The sequence below is a fragment of the Pocillopora damicornis genome, chromosome 3 (genome assembly GCF_964200805.1).
Source record: "Pocillopora damicornis chromosome 3, jaPocDami1.2, whole genome shotgun sequence".
Taxonomy (NCBI): Eukaryota; Metazoa; Cnidaria; class Anthozoa; order Scleractinia; family Pocilloporidae; genus Pocillopora; species Pocillopora damicornis.
Window position 1 is genome coordinate 3,083,561 of NC_142672.1, and position 24,364 is coordinate 3,107,924.

General features: G+C 37.7%; 2 protein-coding genes across 6 annotated transcripts; one reads left to right on the forward strand and one right to left on the reverse strand.

The window, feature by feature from the left end:
- Window positions 1-82: 82 nt before the first annotated feature.
- On the reverse strand, window positions 83-20,206 carry LOC113671272 (carotenoid-cleaving dioxygenase, mitochondrial). 5 transcript variants are annotated; one of them, XM_027187480.2, is made up of 3 exons: window positions 19,846-20,206; window positions 7,510-8,089; window positions 83-2,048 (listed from the first exon to the last, which is right to left on the reverse strand). In XM_027187480.2, the coding sequence occupies exons 2-3, from the start codon at window positions 7,994-7,996 to the stop codon at window positions 973-975; spliced, it is 1,563 nt and encodes a 520-aa protein (XP_027043281.1). In that variant the 5' UTR covers window positions 7,997-8,089; window positions 19,846-20,206; the 3' UTR covers window positions 83-972. The 5 variants fall into 5 exon arrangements, with proteins under 5 accessions (XP_027043281.1, XP_089057030.1, XP_089057031.1 ...); XM_089200904.1 differs by lacking the exon at window positions 19,846-20,206 and adding an exon at window positions 18,199-18,312; XM_089200905.1 differs by lacking the exon at window positions 19,846-20,206 and adding an exon at window positions 16,215-16,553.
- A 198-nt stretch (window positions 20,207-20,404) lies between these two features.
- LOC113671274 (uncharacterized) lies at window positions 20,405-22,973 on the forward strand. The gene is made up of 2 exons (XM_027187481.2): window positions 20,405-20,853; window positions 21,991-22,973. Exons 1-2 carry the CDS (start codon window positions 20,524-20,526, stop codon window positions 22,309-22,311), a joined length of 651 nt encoding a protein of 216 aa, XP_027043282.2. The 5' UTR covers window positions 20,405-20,523; the 3' UTR covers window positions 22,312-22,973.
- The last annotated feature ends 1,391 nt before the right edge of the window (window positions 22,974-24,364 follow it).

Genomic DNA, 24,364 nt, shown 5'->3' on the forward strand with positions numbered 1-24,364 from the left:
AGTAAGAGAAAGGTACGAATCTAATAATGTGGAGAACCCAATAATTAACGCTAAAAAAATGGCTGGAAAGGATAAAAAGCACTGAACTGAAAATACATTTATTCATTTCAAAGTACATACATCCTTATCAGGCAAAAATGTTCAAGCTGGAATTAAACTCGACATTTACAAAACAGTCACTTCTCCAGATCAGTTAATACTATGTTCATGATTTCCAAAACTTTTGATTAATATCTTTTTTAAAATTAGTAGTTGTCTCCCAGTATCTTTCTCCTTTCTAAGAAAGTATAATGTCACTATGATTGTATACAAATGCTACTTTATATAACTTAGAAATAGTTAAAATAATACTCAACAGCGCATTGTTACGTACGCCGTTTTAAATAAAACTTACACACTGGATAATGCTTAGAAAAGAAATAACTCTTTTCTCTTTTTCCCTTTTATGTTATTTTGTTTTTCCCAATTTTTTATAACAGGTTTATTAACGTATCACTGAAGACATTGGCAGGAAGATGCACGCTTCCAGGCCTAACTGAAAACAGAGAGCCTCACTAATTTTCTCATGAAAATCTGAGAAACCCTCTTAAAAGTGCAATGTTCCATTACGAAACGAAAGCGAATAACTAATCAAAGATGTCACACACACTCAGAGTAACTCGTTCAACCAGGAATTTTGTTTGAAAAAATAACGAAAGAACATAGAATGATTCTCGTTCTTAGTTATCTATTAATATCGAACTGACCGGTTGTTTGGCCGAAAAAAATTTTTTTTCATGTTGTCGTGAACTATTTTCCATAAATTGAAATACAGTAATCACATTTTTGTTCGAGGAACTGTCTCAACAAGAGTTTTTTTGTTGACTTCATTTGTGTGGTGAGTTCTTTGTTTTGAACAACACTGTAAATGGATGGTGTACGATCATATGGCACTCCAAAATTTCAGAGCTTGTCCTTTTTCGGTGACCCAGATTATATTTCGGCCCAGGCTTTCCGGCATTGTCCGAGTAGAGCTGGGGACCTTGGTCTGAACATGCCATGGAGTGAGTGTGCCATTGGGCAAGGTACGGTCGCGCGTGCGATTTCGCGGAATGTGCGACCATCCAGAACGAGAAGGAACGACTTCTTGCCACGAACACCTACTACAGAGGAGATAATAACTCCTTCATCTTCTGATTCAGCTCCGGGCGCTGGTACAAACACAGGCTCAGATGGGAAACAGTGGCGCTCATGCCAAATTTTGGCTTCCTTCCCTAGGACATCTACTTTGATGAGCTGGTTTAGGAAGTCCCCGCGTTGGTGAGGACCTACTCCATACATAAACCGGTAAGGCTTGCCGTTGGCGAAGCGATAATTAATCTGGGGTAACTCCACCCCGTAGTATAGCACTTTGTAGTCTCGACCGTCTGAGTAACTGGGCAGTCTCTGCCAGGAACTGGATGAAGCGGTTTTAGGAATGGGTAAGCGATAGCGACGAAGAGCTGGATCAGGGAAGCCTTTGCTCACTTCGTGTTCCCCCTTAGAGCGCAAGTGATGGAGGTAGTACTGATATACAATGCGGGCGTCAGGGTAGCAGCAAACGTCCATTATGATATCCGTTTCTGTCTCGAAGGCGTTTACGTGATGGAACGAGAAGAAGTTCTCCGTCTTGTATTGAGCCACTACTTTACCTGTCTTACGATCAATGACATAAAACCTGGAGGGCTGCTTGTTGTCCCACTTCATGCACTCGTGGAAAGATCTTCCTCTCATCTTCATCGTCAGGAGTGCCCACACATTCACAACGAACGGGTTTTCGATAAACACGAAGTAGTTAGGAGTCATGGCAAAACTGTGGTAGTAGCAGAGCCGATTTTTTGGGGTGAAAGTGGACAAAACATTTACCCCCTGTAGTGGGTGTGGCGCAGTGTCTCCAGGGGTGGTGGGTCGTGGTGGTATTTGTGTTATATTGTAGCGAGTTCCATTTTTCAGAGAAACAGCAACGTTATACACATTTCCTTCTTCGTCCTCGTGGGGATGAGGTGTCATGGAAAACATTCGCACGGGACCTGAAAGATGACACAGGTGTGAAACATAGCATACAGCAGGTTATAATTGAGTAACGTATAACAAAACCAAAATAGTCAAAGGGAGAAACGACAAAGTGTTAAACAACCAAACGCCAGTGTGAACTAGATGTAAATACATGTAAACCACCTCAAGGGTGGGAAAAGGTCAGACCCAACATGCTTGTCCCAGTTTCCCTTATTTACGTCTAAACCATTACACGGGATATCGATCGTATTTTCTTTTTCCAAACCAGTGATCTGCTTAAGCTTTCTTACTCGTATTACTACTGAAAGAGGAGCTAATCATCTCCAAAACACGACAATTACAAGAAAGTTGTGTCTTGTAATAATTTTACCGCAAACTGCGGTTATTTCGAGTGCTTGTTATTATTCCCCCTTAAAACTCATCGATCACACTCGCAGAATAGAGAGAACACTTTAGGATATTTATCCTATTCCTTAAAAAAGAACATCAGAACCACATAATCTTTAATTCTAGTTTTGTGGCAGAAAGTTGTCAGTGAGCCAAATCAATGAAAAGTTTCATCTTACATGAAAAGTTTGAAAACGTTCATCAGTCATAAAGCAGTTAAACCCTAACAGTGATAGACAATTTTGTACATTGTATACCATTCGCTCTCAAGTGAAGTTGGAAGAAACTGATACATCAGCAATCAAGGAAATTTTTCTTTGCAGTTTCATCTTGTTAAGTTTTGTCTTCAAGAAATAAATCCCTATTCCGTGTATGGTGAAAGAATGATTCAGGGTACATGTAGGGCTCAAATTCAATGACTTAAAATAAACTGCCTCCACAAATTAAAAAAATAAATAAAACGAATGAATAATAAAGCTACATCTTAAATGTTGAGTGCATGGAAGAAACGAGAAGAAAATCAAACTGTTAAAGAAAGTAGTTTTGCTGTGAACAAAATCGTCTTAATCGATCAGTGGAAGTTCCGTTCGTGTTTAATCAGGTCAGATAAAACTATTAACGAAAGCTCATTTCATCCAAAGTCAACAACCTACAATGGAACACACACTGTGAGTAATTGAAAACAAAATGAAATAAACCAGCGTGCAAGTAATGGTTTTATCTGCGGGACTTATTGTTTTAAAAGAGGCCATTTCCGAAATATGTCTCTTTTATATGTTTACCATGCGTGCTGAGGCAACCTGGGAATGCAGACAAAAGATTTATCATTGAAACTGTGATCTGATCAGATTTGCACTAAGGGGGAATATCAAAACAACTTAATTACAATAATGGAAACATGAGAGCTTTTACGTATCTCGGACACGCAAGACATTCCACAAGAAAATTACAATAAATGAATGATTGATTTTCTTACTAGACACCTTGAAAGTCTAAAACGTTTTTGCCTCTTTCGACGAAATTTTTTCTTCTTATATGAGAGAGAAAATCACTGTTTGATGAAAAACATCTAACTTTTTTGATTAAACATTGATTTTCCATACTATTCGATGCAAGATACTACAGTTTTACTTATCGGAATGGTGATATCTCTTTGTGCTTTGCAGGATCGATATCTCCCTGTTTTTTGAACCGAAGGTCATAAACTCATGCAGCGTTTTATCTAGCTATATTTCATTTCTGTGGGAGCTTATTGTTTGCCGATTAAGGAAAATCCGTAACCGCCAAAATTATCATGTTCACAGTTACCCTCGAAGATGCTAAATTTTGGCGACCGTCCGAAAAGCACGCATAATGTTCGAGTTGCCTTACTGCATCTACAGTAATTTTCTTCTGGAGCGAGTGATTAGATGCTAACAAACTCTATCGAAATTATGGTAAGTCTCTTTCAGGGGTGCAGGGGGATTTAGAGATCGTTAAATATATGACAATAATTAAAAAGAAAAATAGAACTGGGAAGACAACGAAGAGGAAGGAAAATCGACTGTTTTATGGTTACAGCAATTAACGTCAGTTTCTTTTGGTGGAAAAGTCAGTTAGCCTCGGTGAACTTCCAAACTAAGCGAAGAACTCTGTTCTTACGAAACAATTGCAATTCACATCTTGCATTTTAAGATGAACCCCTGGAGAAATCAATTGTTCCTTCCCATTTTATTTTGACGAACCAATTACTTTGGAGCTGAAATTATTACACAGAAAAAAAAATTGCGCCCTCTCAACATGACAGAGAAATGTTTATTTTACACAAAGGTGTGCTGGAAATATTTTGATGACGAGTATTAAAGTAAAAAGGGTCAGAGATAAAATAAAACAATCGTGTGTATGAAGTAGGAATTTCCTGCTGTTAAAAGAGAACAATTTGCCAAAAAAAAAAAAACGTTTCCGATAACAAGTGATTATCACTTGTGCCAAGATTGATCATTAGGTACATCGCTAGCATGAAACGAAGACTTTGCCAAGAATTGTGTCTTTTTTTAAACATGACTAAGTCAAAAGTTCGCGTGCACGTGAAAGATTGTCACGAAATTTCGTATAATTCATGGGAAGTACCCCAGTATTCTGGGATTTAACTCCCTTTATAATAAATATATAGAAAGTAAGGGCTTGGCATCAATCAACTTTTCCGCGGATTATGACATGTGGTTTGAGTCAATTTATTCACGGAGATCGTTTAACAGGTTGATGAAAAAATTCTGATTATTTAGTTTCCGTTTGAGACTCCAAAGATTCGCGACGACCATTCAAAGACCGTTTAACGCGCGCTCACATACAAATGTAACTAACAGGTGTACATTTGCGCGAAGCCTAGTCATTTTTATACGACCTCGTATGTCTGATGGGAAGCTGAGACGAAAGCATGAGATGCATTCACTTATAAATGACAGGAAACGCATTTCATAAAACTAAGAACACCTTTAATCTTTGTGACGTGCATTCTCATCTCAAGAGAAGTGAGGAACTCAGAGGGAAAAACTGAATTGATGTTTGCGTGACGTCAATCAAATCACAATTCTAGCGAGTCCGAACCTGCATAAAAACTGCATAAAAAGTTCCTAAAACTCTTGTATTACACCTAAAATTTCTAAAACTGCTTGCTGATTAATATGTAGAGGGACTTCGGAAGATTTTCTCAGCGAGCTACAATAATGTAAATGATATCTGAGACGCGAATGATATAAACTGACATGCCTTTCAGCAAACCAAACAAACTGTTTTTAAAACAGAAAGTCCTCTACGATTGTTGCACGCAATTGTATGTGAAAAAGCTGTCAACCGTTCATTATAAATTTCAGCCAAACGTTGACGGACAGGCTCAAAAGCTGAGACAAAGAATCAAACAAACAAGCTTTTCTGAGCAGCCAACTATTTGGCCACACGTGAAGCTAAGCTCTGTTATTAGGAAGATTAAATGATGCTATTGAAAGCAATCTCTCGAAATTTTGGTTTCCTTCCGGTTTCTGTTGTCAAAAGCGATAACAAATAAATAATCTTCCTTCTCGTTAATTATACCTCACAGTGTTAAGTCTGTTGTTTGGAAAATCTTCTAAATTCAGTGTTTTACTTCACTTACTGAGGCTCGTAGCCTAGCTGTCTGTTGAACGGAAATGCGTTTTTTTTAATACGGAAGTGAAAAAAGCGAGTCATTCATTAAAGCTTTCGAGCAGAGGTTTTTTCACTCGCAGAAATTAGAACAGTAATAATCTCTTCTTTTGCGTAAAAGCTATATCTGCTCGACTTAAACTGCAGATCAGACGGTTGAAATATAAAGCAGTTTGACAGACTTTTCGTTTATAAAAATAAGTCATCATGCTCAGATTAAGACCACATGTTAAGAACAATTTTTATATAAATTTTGGTTCTCGGTCCGCATAAAAAAAATTGTCTCTAACTTTTGCCAGGTAATTAATTTTTTAAAGGAGCTCGCTCATAAACCGGACTAGACCGAAAAATATTTTTCAATTCGTTACATTCAATTCATTCATTCGGTCTTAAACGCCCACAGAGTAAAAAAAAAAAAAATTATTATGGAAAACCTCAATGCAAGCAGTATTATATGAGACTATTATCTTGATCAAGAGACTTTTGTTGAGCTGAGTTCATAAAATCCTCTTTGGCTTATTTTTATCAGGAAAGTGGTGCTGTCTGATGTATCAGAGAGAAAGAAGAATTTTAGTTTTTCCTGTTTTGCCTTGTGAAATTCCAATAGTATCATATCAGATCATAGTATTTTTCTTCCGGCGATTTGCAGTGCACAAGGTTTGTCATGGAAAACGCACGAGTTCATCTTGTGATTTCTGTAACTGATAAAATGACCAGCAAATATGTTTTTACGTAAAAAGAATCTTGACCTCGCTGGTCTAAAGTTCGGCTATCATGCTCTTCAACGTCACTTCTTGAGATACTTTTCCGAAAACGTTCACGTTTTCAGCATTCCAAGCTGAAGGTTCTTGTTATCTCTTTTCCAAACAAACGCTGGATATTAAAGAAAAGGTATTTCAACTTTGTCATGAATCTGCTATCTTTGCTCCCCATCCAATCAAAGCAAGCTACATAATTAGTGTATCTGAGAACAAAATGTACTCAGTTTACAAATGATGAAATCGTGAACGAAACCATGACTCATCAATAAAATGAGTACTTTCTCTCGGTGTGTGTTCTTACATAACCATTTTTTTTTTACATAACCATTTTTTCAGAAACGTAAGGTCAATTTTGCTTTTTATATTCATCTCTAAGAAACTATCTCGCTCTATTATCCTTAGTCAAAATGAAAAGTCCTATTTTCAACATGCTACAATTGAATAATATTTTTCCTTATCCTCACGACCGTTCACTTGTAAAAACCTCTCTTGAGCTCAAAAGACCCTCGACAAAGCCACATCTTTTAGCTTACTTTATCCTAAATTCGACGACTTTTTTTAGATAGCAAAAGTTTACCGATTCTCCCTCAAGGTGGTAAAAATATACGCGATTTTTTTCTCTGTTGAATGTCCTGTTATTGGATGCGGTAACGTTTTCTCAGACACATATTTCGTGCGAATCTCCACAAATTCACACTACGGTTTTCCTTTGTTTTTTGTAATCGGATTTAAAAATACACCTTTAGGATATCGACAGAGGTGTCTCTTTAGCTGCTTGAAAGGCCTTCCGCCCGATGCAGTAAGTTTCAAGTGCGAACATAAACAGCAAAAACTAAAACAAAAGATCTTGTCAAGTTCAGCGCGCGATTCGCACCCCAGCGAACATCTCACTGGGCGGTGACGGTCTGAATTCAGCACCCAACAGCTGTCATGGGCGGGAGCAAGGAACGCGTAATCGTGTTAATTTCCTTGTCTTGGTTTTTTGTGAGTTTCTGGAACTGTCCGAAATATAATTAGTGTGGGACGAAAATATCTATTCCCTGCATGGGATTATATTCCTCCAGGAATGCCAAACAAAGTTATATTCTGATTTGTTTTGGCTCTCTTCCTTTTTCTTCTAAAATAAGCGGTTCCCTTAAAATTATGATTTAAAATGAGTTAGAAATACCTGGGAAATCGCTCCTAATGTTGTACTCCGACAACGCTTGCAAGCTGCTTGGATCAAACCCGATTAGGAATGGTGAGTCACTGCTTGCGTATGTTTGGCCGTTCATTGTGACGACGTTAATGGAGCAGTTGTCCGTGCGTTCGGGCGGCACGAAGTAAGAGAAAAACCGTGCGAAGATATTCTTGCATGGATCGGGTGGTAATGGTGTTCCAAACTCAGCATAAGCGATGCCACGACGAGCTTCGGCACGGACAAATGCTTGGCTTCGTAAGTAGCGACTGCAGTAAGTCACTTTGCCATTTTCTACCTTGAAATTCTGAATCATTCCTAAGCCATCGAACCAGTGCTTGTAGGCTTCGGGTCCGACTTCGTACATAGCGGGGCCATTTCGTAACAAGGACCCGTTCAGCCAAGGAGGAATCACACCGCGGATCTCGGCTTCAACTGGTTTGATCTGCTCTCTGACTGTTTGGTAGAGTTCTTCCATTTTCTTCTTTTCGTTGTTCGCAGTAGGTAGCCCAATACGCAACTGATAGATTTGAGGATTTGCACGGTATTTATGTTCGTTGAACGTTGACCCCTGTAGTACACAAATGAGTGATAATTGATATTAAATAACATCCGATTTCCTTAGAAGTCGCTTCGCACCCCCAGCGTGAGTGAACATTTCAAGGCATATGTAATGTATACCATAACTAAAAGAAATATCTTAGTCGTAAGACGGATAAAGAAACTTCAGAAGAGTGTTTTTAAAGTGAAAAGTACCACTCAAGTTTGAAAATTAACACCAGCTATTGATAAATAAAGAAAACAAATGGGTGAGCGCCCTTTCCAGAGGATAAACAACTGGTATCTAATGCACTCATTTCGAAATGGCGATAAACTGCAGCAATAAATACATAGTGTGTGTATCTGTACAGAAATCGTTTTGGATTGAGACGCAATATTTTACTTTCTAACGATTACGAAATGTCTCAATAGAATCATCTGAGAAAACATAGGAAACTTTAAGGGATAGACTGCCTTTTGAGATGACAAATGCTCGATGACAGAAGCCACCCTTTGTAAGATCATCCACTATCAAGTTCTTGCATTAATTGACGTCATATCCTTGGGGAAACATCCCTGTTATACTCCGACACCATTTTGACGCCTCGAACGTGTTCTAGCCAACGTGATTACAAAATTTTGTCGATACCGCGTTTTACACGTCGTCGGTAAGACCACTTCTCTGACGTTGCCGGATATTTTGAGGCGACTGGCTCTTCACCAGTGGTAACTTTAAATCATTGTGAAACATTAAAAAGATCATTCAAATATTGGTATTGGCGAGTCCAGTTAATTAGTGCCGAGGATACTTAGACACCAGTTTGACGCTTCAAATGTGTTCTTGTTGACCTTGTTACATTCTTTAGTCTAGACTGTGTTCTACACGTTGTCGAGGATACCACAATTGTGACATTGCTAGAGCGGATTCGAGCTACTGGCCCCTAAGCATTCGAAACATGAAACGCTACAATCGAGAAGGATAGTTGAAATACTATTGGGTCCGGATAAGTCTAATTTACGACTGAAAAAGACGCGCCAGCGTCAAAAGGTCTATTGATTAAGTTTTGGTTATGAAGAGGGGGTACTACTGTTACATATGCCTTTGTTTTTCCCTGGAGTTCGTCACTTGCTTTTAGTGTTTCCTCTTCTTCATCCTTGGGAATCCTTGTTCCTTCTCGGCTTATTTTGTTTTCTTCGAATAGAACTGCACAGAGTATTTTGTATTGCCCTTTAGATTGAAAATATTTTGGTATAGTGCTTGAAAGAAGTTAGCCAAGCAATTTAACTTGTTCGAGAGAATTGGGTGATATCTCTTGTTTTCATCTGCTTCCTCTAATTGTTTATTTTTACTGAGTTTGCAATCACACACTGAAACGTTTGACTGCTCCATGTTAATCTACATTGAACGACTCTGAAATCGTCGGGACTTTCTTGTGCTACGACATCACTTGATTCATCACTTGATTCATCACTTGTTCTAATAAATTACAATACATTCCTCCATGTTCGGACGTTTATAAGACACTTGTGTTTCAATCAGAAGTGGTTGTAAGAGAATATCAAGATATCTTGTTAAAGATTGTGAAACATTCTGCGAATATCTTGGAACAGGTGGTAAACAGTTCCAGTATGGTTACACAAGTTATTAATCTCGCGTGCGACAACAATACGACATGTGAAACTCATCTGACAAGCTCTGTATCCGCAGGACACACATCTCAAAAATACATTGACTACAAGCTCTAAGAACTGATATCAAGAGAATAGACATACCAATCCTTGTACCACTCATTCAATGATCAATTAGTAACTTACGCTTTGTCACAAAGTGCCTCCTACTCTCTATGCATTTACCGCCACGCGCACGAAGCCGAGCACGATTTGATTATCCTTGTTTTCGCAGCCGCCTTTCTATTGTTTCCCGAAGGTTACACCCCCAGCCCGCCTCTATGTCAAGCAGCTCAAGATTACTGGTATAGTTTTCTGTTATGAGGTATATCGCGCCAATAACTCGATCTGCCATCTAAATTACCGTTAAATTAAATTCGTTAGCCTAATTTGTTTTGGCAATCCGTTTTAACCCTTTCTTTAATTAGTAATCCTTGTTATTTCACAGTTTATCACTGCCTCTGCTTTGTTTTTCTATCCTTCCAAGCCAACAATCGTCTTCTTGTACCAGAACAAGAAGGAAAAGCACCGTACCCTGATTGAGAATGGCTAATGAAAGGCCCAAATCTTTACGAGATTCTCAAACTCCAATGTGTTGAAAACTGAACGCCTACCGTTTGCGTGAAGCAGAGATTTCAGTTGGAAAGATTTAAGTCGGATTGAAGTTCTGCCTATCACTTAGGCTCAAGAACACAGGAAACAGTCACCAAAAGTATTTCAAAATTTGAGACTATGCGGCGCTCGTTAAGTGATGTAAAATCCCACTAATACAGTTCTTAAAGTAAGCAAAACGCCTGTTTGTCTAGTTTGTCTAACCTGGAATGTGTGAGGTCAAAAGTTTGTTTTGACAAAAGCCACTCATATGATCATGGTACAATGAACGATGAGGGGGTAACTTAGAATATTCAGCAGCTTGACACGAACACAGAAAGGGTACTTTCTCCATAACACAATCATGCGGCGAAAGTACGTTCTTTATAACACATTTAGGTGGCGAAAGTAGTTTTCCGAAGCCATTTCCTATCAACGCAGAAGGGGATTTCCCGTTCAATAGGCGCACATGAAAAAGGGAGATTGAATCATACCTAAAAGTGTGCATTAATTCCAAAGTTGTGTCCCTAGAAGAATAACTGTGTGTCGGAAGGCTTTTGTGTCAGAAATCTAGAGTGATCAGCTTTTAAAATCTCTTATTAAAAACACAGTTGTTTAAGTCGCCCGAGGAGAAAAAGGTCTCCTGTCGCTCCCGGGCTCTGAGACTAGTCAGAACAAAACCCTGAATTCTCTTTAAGCATCACGCTGAAGTGTGCTAACAAATGTTCAAAGAATAATAAGTACGTCAAGCTTCCTAAATAAATACAAAATGTGAAAGAAACGGCAGCGAAAAAAATATATTTTGAAAAACCTTGCCAAATGGTGATTGGCATGTTCTAGTTAATTCTGTTTAAAAAGGGCGTAAATCTATCGGATAATACAAATAAATACAACATTCACCTCTAGATTGCACGTCTGAAAAGAAATTATATTAGATTATTCACTTCCGGTTTGATAACTAAAATTTGAAATTACACCCCCTCAATGTTTTTTATCCGCTAACAGGACAGGAGGGATTTTTCTGAGTTTATCTTTTCGAGAGTGGGATAAGAGGATTTATCATCAGTAACTATACCAGTAATGAGCTTTTAAGAGAATGGCAAGTATTCGTTTATTAAAAGAAAACGATAATTTATCTTTGAGCCTCCGTGGCAGAGGCTTATTTAGTACTCTTTATTGAACTGAAACTACCCCGCGCATGTAAGCACTTTGTACTCAGATGGATAAGCTTTTGGTTATTCTCGAAGTTTCACACTACTGTTAGATAATTGAATGTAAAATTACGACGAGCATGTAGCGGCTTCTCAAAATGTTTCCTTCAGCCTACATAGCTCTCTTCTAGCCAAGCTGTAAATTTGATTTTGAAAGCGATACAACGGCATAAATATCTAGGTACGTCATGGTTTAGCATCGGGGAAAAATTCCCGATTAAATAATCTATCAGGTTGTTCATTTGAAATCTACGCCAATCTCCTTTAATTCTTCTCCTCAAATTAATGATTCAAAGTAATTTTACGCGTCGCCAAAAAACACTTCTCAAAGTAACGTTGTTCATAGTTAAATTTCGCTTGCAAGGTTTTAAACCACAGGTTAATGTATACACCAGATTTGGTTATTGTCAGAGCTGTGAGAGTACGTGATTATTCCCCAATTTTTTTATTTATGTAATTCGGAGATATTCAGGCTAATCCAGGTGGTATTCATCATTCAGTTGACCCAAGTCTTAGATGAAATTCCAGTAATTATTTATGCTACGTTGTTTGTATAAATCAGCTTAATCATTATCTCTCTGTCAATACTAACACTCCAGTTATAAGGCAGATGGACGACAAATTTCATAGCCCTATGGTACATTACTTCGTGAAAAGATCATTCATTTTTTATGACGAGGAATCACAACAAAACACAAGCATAACTTTCTTCTATAATGAAAAATGTAAATAAAACAAAGAGTAGCTTTCTTTTGTAAAACAGAAGCTAAAACTGAAAGAATATGGTTGGGAACCGGCGAGATTGATGTAGATTACGAACGCTTCGACGCTGACAAACTCAAACCCTTCTGAAGTCTTCACCGCGCGTTTCATGTGAACAGCACGTGTTTGAAAAAGCAAAACTGAAAGCGATGACTCGGCAAAATTTGAAAGTGGCGGAAAGATAGTAAAAGAAAGCGAAAGTGCCGATGATGAATAAAGAAATGGTTAAGTTTTTCCGCGCTTTTTGAATCATTTTGTTCTCTAATTGTTCATAGCTGCCAAAATATTTCATTCCTCAACACAATTCCTGCTAAATTTGACTTGCTCCACATGAACTTCGACCAAATCCAACTAATTGAAAAGAAAAACATTCAGCAGCGAGACCATCAAAGTGACGTTTACGTTTATCCGGCACTAAAAGGGAAAAAGAGCTAAAGTTCTTAACGTCTACTTTCAACCGTTTTTACTCAAAAGCTGAAATATTTGAAGTCACTATGAGCGAGACGGAGAATTTTTCAAAGCTATCGGCGGTGTTGATTTGAGGATTAGAGGAAAAGAAATATTATCAAAGTTAAGTTTTTCCGTTTTCCGTTGCCGTCAACCATGCGCCTAAGCACAACTGGATATTTCATTCGTCTCAGCTGGGTTTCTATTCTATGTTAACTTGTTCGGTAAAGTTCTGATTACCTGAGCATTACTTGAAGTATTTTCTGACCCGGAGAATCAACTAAATACTTTCATAGTTTTCGTTCAATCTGTTTTAAACTACTCCTTTATTAGGTTAGTCGTCATTACTAGTTTAACGTTTTTAGCTCGTACGCCATACTCATGTTTCGGAATCTCAACTGATTGACTTTGAATTAAAATACTCTGGCAAACTTTCGATACTTCGTTAATATTGGATGTAAAACAGAATACTCAACTTGTTATTAAGGCCCAATGAAGGAACTGAGTTATTGCACGAAAAAAAAAATTAGTTTCACCTACTTCTCGCAATTCAGTACGGTTGGTTTCGTTGAAGCGGAACAAATTCTTCCACAGTCGCTGAGGGCACGGCTCTTCACCTGGTCTATTGATTAATGTCTGCCTGCTGAACTGAGAGATTTCTAAATACTTATAGAGTGGCCGTGATGGTATCCGTCATCGGATACCTGTGCGCCCACAATCCTCTCACTTTGCTATCTCAACGCTCATTTGTGCTATTTTCCTCCTCAATTAAAGAAAAAAAACATACAAAACAAAAACAGGAAGTATTTTCATTCATGCGCACATCTGAAACATGTTTCACCAAAGTGCACCGTTTATTTTTTACTTTCATTGTTATGCAATTTCCTTTCGGTAAACACTTTTTGTGATGGTTTCACATAACCTGATGTCTTCTGTGACCAACAATGGTCAAAATCAGAGCTGACGGAACCAGCAGCGATTGAAAAAAACAAACATTGAAACACACCCTGAAATCGTAGGCGGTTTTGTGGAATGAGGTCACATTATTCATGTCAACGTACTGAGTTCAAATGCTCTGTTTAACACCCTTCTACGAACTAAATAATATTTGTGTACACAGTAAGGACAAGAAGTCATGGGGAATTTCAATTTCTTTTTCCATGTTGTGTATTTTAGGTCGATCGGGTGACTTACGTAATTTCCTTTGTTTCCACTCATTTCCTTTACTCGTTGACTCGCTTGAATTAGTCATGATGTCGTAAAAACTCCTGATTGTTCTCTGTTTGTTTGAACAACTTACTCCTCTTTCAACGCAAATTTTCAGAGGTCGTAGAACAAAGAATGGTGTCGAGTTTCACCTTGTAAGAGGGCATATGAAATTGTAAACAGACCTGAAAACTTTCAACGATACGGAAATCTAAATTTAAGAGAACTAAAGGATTTCTCGACGCGTAGCAGAAAAATAAGGGGGTCGCATCAATGCTTATATTCTTCCTTATTCAAACAGGAAACAAGTATTTATAATTCTAAATGAAAACACGAAAGGATTATGCGAATAAGCCTCTTCTCTATCTTACAAGTACTAACAGTTATCTAAAAATTCTTTGAGGGAATACATTTTTAAGTTCACCGTTTCCGTTGGATCTGGCGGATGACCGGAAGAAGGAATCTGATCGGTGAAAAGGCGGCGAGGCGTTTTATTTTTGGATTGCACTTTCACATCTGCTCTGAGTTTCTAATAAATAATATCTCCAAAACCAAAGAGAGGGCAATAGCGGCCATACATATATTCCAAAAGAAAATGAAACCAGGGTACGTGATTTAAAAACACATCAGACTGAAATGCAATCTTGTACAGCACTGACTGAAGACAAAGTTAGCTAAGGTTGTTTTTCCAAAATATCCTTAAGTACTTTTGCATCTGATACTGCTATTCACGATAGCTGTCATCACATTGATCCTCACTAAAAGCACGAAATTGTATCTGATTAATTTCAGTCCTAAGCAGCACAAATTGATCCACTGAAGTATATCCTTTTATGGTAAAAACGTTTTAGTAGAGTACCATTGTCGCAGAAAAGCCAAGAACAAGCCGTGAGAACAAGGATATCTTCCGAATTCTCTAGAAAATGTACTCTCCTCTTCCGGATTTCCCACTGCTAGAGAGCGGTTAGGAAGTATAAAATTCTGAAATTGTGAGGAACGAAAAAAGCGCATGATGATTTTGGTATGCTGAATCAACCAAGAGTTGGAAGGAACCCAGTAATTAATTGAAACAATAGTGATCATTTCATCAGCAGGTCCCCAGACTGACTAAGTATGCTTGCATTGCGTGCGCCATTGTCGCGCGTTTTTCACGCGGAGACGCCACCAGACCCACGGGGGTGGTGAAGGGAAAAAAAATTTGCGTTTTCTAGAGAATTCGGAAGATATCCCTTGTCTAAATACGTGGGAGCACTGAAACAGCTCATAGCCGAGTATCCTACGACAGACAATCCGAAAATTAATGGATTCAGACGCGATGAGAGGGGGGGTTTTAGAGCGATTGGTATTTCAGTTGAGATTTCCGTGTCAAATGCTGTCGATTTTTTTACTGTGGTGTGGTAATTTGATAACATAAAATGATTTCAGGAGGATCGATGACAGATCTTTTTCAACTTTCACACGACTCCTTCTATTTTTAGAGTAAATGATTTTATTTTTTTCAGAAATCATTTTGGATGGCCGATTTTTTGTGACGTGTCGTACCAAAAATCACTTTGCCGGTAACTGTCAAACAATTTAGTGACTATAATCACGGATGTGCAAACTGATAACCTGCGATTGCATAATGTAGCTGCAAATTAATTTTCAATGGTTGATCTTCAATACAGCCAGCTTACCAACCCTCAATGAATCTATCATAAGAGCGTAAAAAGCTCAAAGCGCTAGTTGATTTCGGAAGCCCTAGTTATGGTTGAAGATTTTTTACACTGGAACATTTCCAGAACCTGTTTTCAAGTACAACTGAGGAAAATTTCTACGGTATGACAATTTGTTCAATTGTAGATATTTCCCAACAACCATCTAATTTAGTTTAGACAGCTAGCTTAGATAGTATAGTAGGTTATCTCAATATTGAGACTAAGACTAGCTTAGGCTTTTGGCTAGTCTTATCTAGCCTAAGACTAGCTATGGCTATTGGCGTGTCAGCCTAAGTAATATTGCTAATCTGAAAGTGTAAATATAGGAGTGTAAGAGTGTGTGGAAAGGGTTCTGGCCGACTGGTTTAGAGGTTTTGTCTAAAATACTGATTGCAACAGAAAATGAATTTAAGGTATTCTCAGCATTTTGTGACATATCCCATGGAAGATATCGAGCCAGCCATTTTCAATAATAACAGCAGAAAAGAAGGCATGGTGTTAGCTTGAGAAATCATGATCATCGCTGTTCTTACTAAAAAAAAAAAGAAAGGTACAGATTCGAATTAAAGCTCACCTTCCAAAATAAGACTGTAGTTGCTAATTCGATGTACCTGTTCTCTCTTTTCTCACAACAAAACTGAAATATATCAGTTGAAATGAAGGCGGCTGTGTTCCAGGATGTGTTCACTTGATGACGATCTTCAAGTGACCAGGCAAATTAACGAGAATGGTTTTTTCAAGGGTCTGTGCTTCATCCAGATTGGCTGACAGCCCGCATGCCATTTATCACAAATTGTCACAAATGGATGTTGAAAAACAACGGCCCTGAAAGCTTAACTCCGGCTGCAAATACACTTTTCTTGTGGAAAGAAGAAAACTTAGCTAGACTTCCTAATTTTCCCACAAAACTTGCGACAATGCATGTCAATTTGTTTGTTTAAGTGATTAAATTGCATGAGTAAAGACCTTTTGAAACCTCCATCAATCGAGTAGATCATTTTTGGTCCGTTGGAACATTAGACGACTGATTTTTTCGAACTATTTTATTCAATTCTTAATATGGCTGCAAAAACCAAATAACTATATTTGCTTATTCAGCGGTGATCGTAAAGTGACTTTGGGTTCGAGTTTTTCACTATCACTCGCATTGTACATTGTTCTGCCTACATCGTTGCTTATTTTATCAAATTGCGGATTATTCTATTTTTGGCAACCCCCCTCCGAAATCAATAAGCGGTTTTAGATCCATATCTGTCTTTTTTTTTCTATATTTAGCATGTTACTGAGGTAAAGCAAGAATGAAAAGATGGATATCACATATGATATTCCTGGGCGGTCTGGTGAGGATAAAAATATGTTGTGGAACTATAAATAGTACCGAGATTAAAGCTACTGCGGTTTTACCATTTGTCGAAGATCTTTCGGAAAAACTTCGTTGCTGCATAAGACTAGGTATACGCGCTATTTTCAAGTGGGAGACTACGCTACGATTGCACTTAGCACGGCCGATAGATGCTGTTGACCTGGCGAGACAAGGTGGCGGGGTTTATATTGGCGAGACAGCTAAACCCGAGCGGCAGGAAGTTAAGGATCACAACAGAGACACTGTATTCGACTTGCTGAGACACAACCTCCACCGCTTAGGAGCACGCCCACAACACCGGACCCCGCCCTCTTCGAAACGAAGTAAACTTTACTGATCGTGATCCCCATTATTACACGCAGGGGAAAAGACACGATCCACATGAGATTTCACCCAAATAACGTCGATAGGGACATTACAATATGAATCCCAAAACTTGGATTTCGACGGTCGATGAAAAATAAAAACATGAACAATAGCAGGAGCCCATAAAGTAATGGGCTTCTGGCAGTAGCTAGAGTACGGTGTGCCGGCCCCCACTAAGGAACATTTCTCCGAAAAGCACCAATCACAGCTGTTGAATACAAACCAATCACAGCTGAGCAGAACAGTTCTTTTTTAAGAACAGATGACGCATCGTGAGACAAACGATAATATTTCTTTATACGCATATTTACCACGTACCACTATGAGTAATCGCAATCTTTTTAGGGCTGATTTCTTATTCGCTGCCGAAAATGAAGGCAAAATTATCGAAAGACGCCGCGTTCGAATAAACAACGCTCTCAGTCAGCAGTATCTAGTGTTTTTTCTAGAAGTCAGCGAAAAGAATTACCAACAGCACAACTCGATAATCTATCCATCTGTGATGTAGACATCACGAACTGATAAAAGCTCAATTCTATCTCAGTAAAAAGAATTAGTATTGAGACTAAAAACAAATGATTTCCAATAATAATTGTTGGTAATTAACTTTTTATGAAACATAAATAAACGTCGAATTCGAACAAACGCCACCCTACGCCGCATATAAAACGCCAAAGTCTAAATAAACGGCAGGGCGTTTAATCGATTAAATAAATATAAAATTTTCACTCTCGCCGCGATGCAAGATTCCTAAAACTGGTCTAAACCAGTTCAAATGCGCTAACATTTTGCCTGTTGACAAATCTTGCCTAGCAACTGGGCCGCTTACCTTAACGTATCACAATTGTTTTTCCCTATCCATCTAGCCCATCTATTTGAACAATTAAGAGCTACACTGTGTCTAGCCCATCTATTTGAACAATTAAGAGCTACACTGTGTAGCTTCTTAGGAGCCGCGCCTGGTTATTGTGTTTGCTGCCAAAGTTGTGGTTATTCAATGACGTCAGCAAAAAGGAAAAAAAAAACATTAGAAAGAATTGCTACGTGAGTTTTGGGACTAAGCGTAGGAAAGGCTCGGAGCCAATTTGGATCCTTAACCTTGAACCATTTTTTCCTTCAACAAAAGTGGTCACGGAAAATGCTTCGAAATGTTAACAAAGAGTTAGAGCCCGTTTCTCGGAATTATCGGAATAAGCAGGAAATTAAGAATGCGGATGTGAGGAACTTATTCTTCCTGCCAACCTCAAGCATCCTTAAGATTTTCCAAATGAATTTGGTCAATGAATCTAACTGTCGGATTTTTAAAAATCTCTCTCCAAATCGGATTTGCTAGCTGTGGATGTTAGCATCAAAGTTAGGGTTTGATCTTCCGCTTGAGTTCAACTTGTTTTTCCGGCAGACTGAACATTAAAACCTGTTGCATTGCATCGTTTGGCGAAGAGATTCTTGTTACGTTTTGCCTGGTTTTGCTAGGCAAGCGAAAACACTTTCGGTCCAAATTCATTGGATTAGCGGATTACTGAACGGAAGGAGGCGGAATATTCCAAGCGCAAGCGTTCCAGTACATAACAATTGATCAGGTATCTCGAACGTTCGAATTGCTGAAAACCTGAGTACCCTATTGATTAAAATAAATAACCTCAACTTGAAGTTACTTGATCTATACAAGTTAAGCTTTTTTTGCATCTTCTACGAAATTGATGAATCGACACCTACCAAAGCGAACACGTTTTTACGCATCAAGGAGATTGAAGAAAAACAAGTTGGATATCAATGCCGGAACACAGAGATTACTCCATTTCAGATGCATGAAACTTAAGTTGATTCACCAAAACTAATTTGTATCAGGTTGATTACTTGAATGTTGGCTTAGTATAATTTTTTTCTGGGAAAGTGATTTTTTCTGAGGCGCCTAAGTGAAACCACGGGTGATACTTTAAAAGCAAGATTCACGACAGGGTTTTCTTGCCTACTCAATGTACCCGCGGCCTCCATTTTCAAGAGGTATCGCATGACAGCGGAATTTGCAGATCAACTCGGGACCTTTGACCAGCCTTGGAAAGCAAGCTTTAACTTAAAGATCAAAAGCTCTTGTTTTTGATTGACAACTGGAACGAATCAACCGCACATTCAATCTAATAAATCAATTTTTGAGCTGGTAACTCAAACATTTCGAAAGGCGTGTAAGACCTGGAAATGAGTCACATATAAAATGTTCGCCTTGGCTCGCTTAGCTTCGCTCGCGATGGTAAGGGAATTACCAAACTCATGTTTTTTTAAGCAATATGAAAATTCATATATAGCTTGCGTTATTATGTCTATAAAACACATAACACAGAATGTCGGTTCAACCCGAAATTTTCCAGAGTTGCCATTGGAACTTGTTGAATGCGTCACAGTCGACAAAAAAGTGGAAAGAAATACGCTTCCACCAAAAACGCATTAAATGGCTTCTCACAGAAACGGTCAATCTTACCTTTTCTTAGCGTGGAGAAACTTGTCTGATTCCAGCAATTGTTCGTTATTTTTATGCTGTGTCAACCCTCTCTCTCCTTTATCATCACGATTTAAGTGGTGTAGCCTCCCAAGACGATCATGAATTTATTGAGTTTGTATTTCCTGTAAATTGATCTGTATCTTATCGAAAGATTAAATAAGGGAAGTTGTTCTTAAGTCTGTTTTCTAAGAGGATATTTCGAAAGCCCAATTTTCAAAGCCTTCTCAACTGAGAACATCTTTGTCACCTGATTTTAATGCGCTTTGTAATTCACACTCCTTCCGCCTTCTTTGTGGAAATCGAGCATTTGTCATCGACAAAAACATCCGCTCCTAACTGTGAGTTTCTGAATAAATTGGTATGGATGCAAATTTGACTGATTATTTCACACGTTTGGATGTCTCTAATCTAATCGACTGAAGAGGTATCATTGCAAGAACCTTCAGTGGTTCTCGAAAGCGAGTAGTGCATTGTTATAACGGTACTTTGCGGTAACGCGTATTCGCCTCGATAAGCTGTTGCTGTAAATATGCATTACATCATTCTTACTAGTTCATGATGTATGCAAAAATCAGTCTGAGAAACTGTGTGGATGCAATTGTTTTTACTACCTACGAAAGCCCTCCAAAGCCTTCGAAGCTAAAGATGTAACTGATCATGAGGTCGAGTCAATCGAGCAGTTACCAGTCTCCCGCATCATCCATAATGGCTTTACTTCGACGCGTGGCATTATTAATTAATCCCGCTCAAATCAACGGCCGTCTTCTCATTCACTCTTCTTTGCGACGTTTTCTCTTCGTCAATAGTAGCACAATGAATGTGGCTGATTTAAGCGATGCTTACAGCGACACGCTGCAATACGTGGAGGCGAACTTCCTCCGTAATTATGGAGGCAAGGCGAAATTTGGAGGAATGATTTCTACGTTGAAATGCCATGAAGACAATGTACTCGTGAAGAAAGCACTCACTGAACCAGGGAACAAGCGGGTAAGCCACACCACTGGTCAATGTTAATGTCAGTGAAACCCGCCAAAACGGCGGCAAGTATGTGGTGGAAATATAGTCCTATATATTCTGAGGATGTTTACATTGCGCTTCTCTTTTGTAGATGGGATTTCAGTATTAATAAGTATGAATGACGACTCGCTTTTCATGTGACATTACTCAGCATTTACCTGTACGTATCATGCAAAATCTTGTTTACATTTTTATCTTTTCTTTTGTTTTTTTGTTTGTTTTTTTTTAATAAAATAAGCCTTAAAATATTGTTTGTAGTGAATTGTCGTAAGTAAGTAGAATTTACGTTTGTCTCCTTTGTCGATGGAGTTAGACATTAGCTCCCATCAGTGACCAAAACACAATTTCTCCTTCCAACATAAATAACAATATCAAGCAGACATTTGTACAATATCAAATAGCCAAGTGATGAGAACAAAGAAAGATCAATTAGGGAATTATTGGTGGACCCACTACAAAATTCTCCCAAGTATCATTAGTAGAATTCTATGGCAGACAGTAAAGGGAATTACTTGTAAGATATTTGAAGTGAATGGCTTAAAGAAATGTACTTGACTCAGATTAACCATAAGTTTGGCAGAATAAAGAATGTTTAACTTTTATCTCTCCAAGGTAGATCAGAAGAACTTTAAAGTATTCTTAGATGTTATAACATAGTAACTTCTTCTCAAGATTATTTATCAAGCAAGCTCATAAGCCTTTCTGGTGTTATCTTGAAAACATAATTCTCTCTACAGTTTCACAAGGGGAAATAAAACAGCTTGAAATAAAATCAAGCATAATTTTTTCTTCCTTGTAAATCTCTGATTTGATCAATATTTGCTGCTTGATAACTTCCACACCCAATTCTTCCCAGGAAGCAACAAGGCAGACTACACATGCACCCGATTGATGACATTGGAAGAAATTTTGCCAATTCATTATTTCCAAATATTGATTTAAACAAAAGTGTGTTTAGAAAATGACAAACTGCTGACAGCTTTCCTGACAGCTAGAGGTTGAAAAAAAATTTTTCTGGATGACGACTTGTTCTGAGAACCATGATTTCTCTGTACACCAATATTATTGCATAATTGAAATCTCTAAACTGATCTTTTTTATGCTCAGGTCCTTGTGGTGGATGCAGGAGGGTCACTAAGGTGTGGCATGCTTGGTGACAATCTTGCTTCACTTGTGATGAAGAACAATTGGGCTGGTGTTGTTATGTATGGCTGTATACGAGACTCTGAAGAGATTTCAAGGATGGATGTGGGGGTGAAAGCTTTAGGCACAATGCCATTGAAATCCATCAAGAAAGGTTTGGGAGAAAGAGATATTGCTGTGCGGTTTGGAGGAGTGACATTCACACCCGGTCATTATCTTTATGCAGATCTCGATGGTATTATAGTGTCACCTAAAGAATTAACTCTTGATCAACCAAAATTGTAACCATTTTGAGTTTCGTTTAATGCCTTAGTGATTCTAAGAATAAGAATTACCTTAATCTGTATACTTTGTTGACAAAGTCAGTGTGAGCATTGTCTGTTTTATTGAAACTGAATGTCAAATGATATGACCAAGCCCTCATTTTATGTGCCTGTTAAAGAGGAACCAACTTTTGATTTCTCTGTACCCAGGGTTTTAGGCAGTGGAGACAATACAAAAGTGACTTGGAAAAGGACTTGCAGAAGATGTACAACCTTTTTTGCTTTGCCAATTTTCTAGTTGCTGCTAAAAACTAAAAGCCTTGAACAAGCTAATTTATTGCAATCACTGCAGAATAAATTAATTCTGAAAATGATGAAATGTTTTGAACAGTCTCTAACCTGCCAAATGGAAAGCAGTTCTTTCTATGCTTCGTTTAGGTTTGAGTGTTAAATTACCAGTATACTAGAAGATGTCCTTAAGAATTATTTGTTGTCTAATGTTACTTCTCAACTCCAATGATAATTAAGGGTGCAAACAATGAGGAACTGGTCATATCTATGTTCTTGAAATTATTTTCAATAATGTTAGGGGTGAATATTTTTTTAAAACATGCATCTATTTAATTCTGTGTAAAATGATTACATACTTATCTGGGTTGTTAATAAAAAAGAATAAAAAAAGAACCATACAGCTTTTGTCTTCTATTAATATAAGTATGATGTAATATTTAGTTGGTAATTCTGTTTGTGATGTGATAACTGCAATGAGGAAGTAACATGGCAGCTTGATGATTCATAAATCCATTTTTATTAGCCCTTACAGACAATAGAGGTTATGTTTGCAGGCATAAATATGTTTGAGCCTGACCCCGAGAAGATGAAGGATTTAATAACTCTAAGAAGGACCCAAAAATACTTATTTGCATAAACATGAACATTCATACTATAATTATCACTTGGAGGGGAATGGGAAAGTACAAACTGAAAAATCCTACAGAAGTATGAAAAATCATGTGTGCATGCAGGGTTATGTAAGCCCAGTCATATCTCTTTCTTAGCCTGCAAAATGTGCCACAATGCCTGACAATATTACAAAGTAAATATTACAGTGAGACCTTTGAGTTATTAAGTCTTAATACCATTTGGAAGTGTCAATTTCAAGAAACAGTCAACAGTATCAAGCATTGTTTTTTTAATAGGTAAAAGATAAAAATAGAAGCGACTAACAACATTGAAGAGTCTGAGTTAGACAGTTGGTTACTTGATGCACTCTGATGTTTGAATACTTGGGTCTTGAAGATTATTCCCTTTGGGACTTGGGTTTTGTTCTAGAATAGTTTGGGGTACTACTGAAACTTTTGATATCTGTAAACATATCTCTGGAATTTTAATTCATACCTTTTGTCTTTGTGTATTGTTCTGTCACCAGGTTAAGTTGGAGACGTATTTAAGTTTAAGAAGACAGTTTAATTAATTCATCTAGACTTATGAATTCAAAACTATTGACTCGTTAGAGCACTTTGATTCTTTAAAAATAAAAACAAACAAAACAAACAAAAAAAAAACAAGAACAAAAAACAAGGAAGTGAGTTACATAACCTGCCTTAACTTCTGTGAATTTGGAATACTAATGAGTCCTTAACATCGTCATCATTTGGAGGAAATAACAGATTAAAATAAGTGTATTGTTAAAACAGTTTAAGAGAGTGGTCTAAGCAAGAGATAATTCGTTTTAAAATTAAATACCTTAGTTGTAATGGAATTTATGCAAATTACAAGGTTCATAAAAATTCACACAGCGTGTAGTTCAAGGTCATTCTCATCAACATTTAAATCTTTCGAAGTGAGCCTTCCGGAATGTTTTCTACATTAATTCAATCCAAAGAAAAAAACTATCCAGAAAGTATGTAAGGAAAATGGAAAGCAATTTTGTTTATCTTTCTTGGTATGTCAGTCATGTTGTTCAGACATCTTACTTCTCCATCTTAAATAAATATCATGGTATGTTGATCATGTTATGTTATGTCTTCTCAGACAAAAAGATTTTATCTTCGCATAATTGTATTCAGTGAAAT

Bases quoted from the DNA above. Each gene is read 5' to 3' on its own strand.
- LOC113671272 (XM_027187480.2), bottom strand. From the start codon at position 7,996: ATGGAAGAACTCTACCAAACAGTCAGAGAGCAGATCAAACCAGTTGAA. The intron at 2,049-7,509 runs GTATTTCTAACT...GTCATCTTTCAG, and splicing joins CATTAGGAGCGATTTCCCAG to GTCCCGTGCGAATGTTTTCC.
- LOC113671274 (XM_027187481.2), top strand. From the start codon at position 20,524: ATGAGGTCGAGTCAATCGAGCAGTTACCAGTCTCCCGCATCATCCATA. The intron at 20,854-21,990 runs GTAAGCCACACC...TTTTATGCTCAG, and splicing joins CTGAACCAGGGAACAAGCGG to GTCCTTGTGGTGGATGCAGG.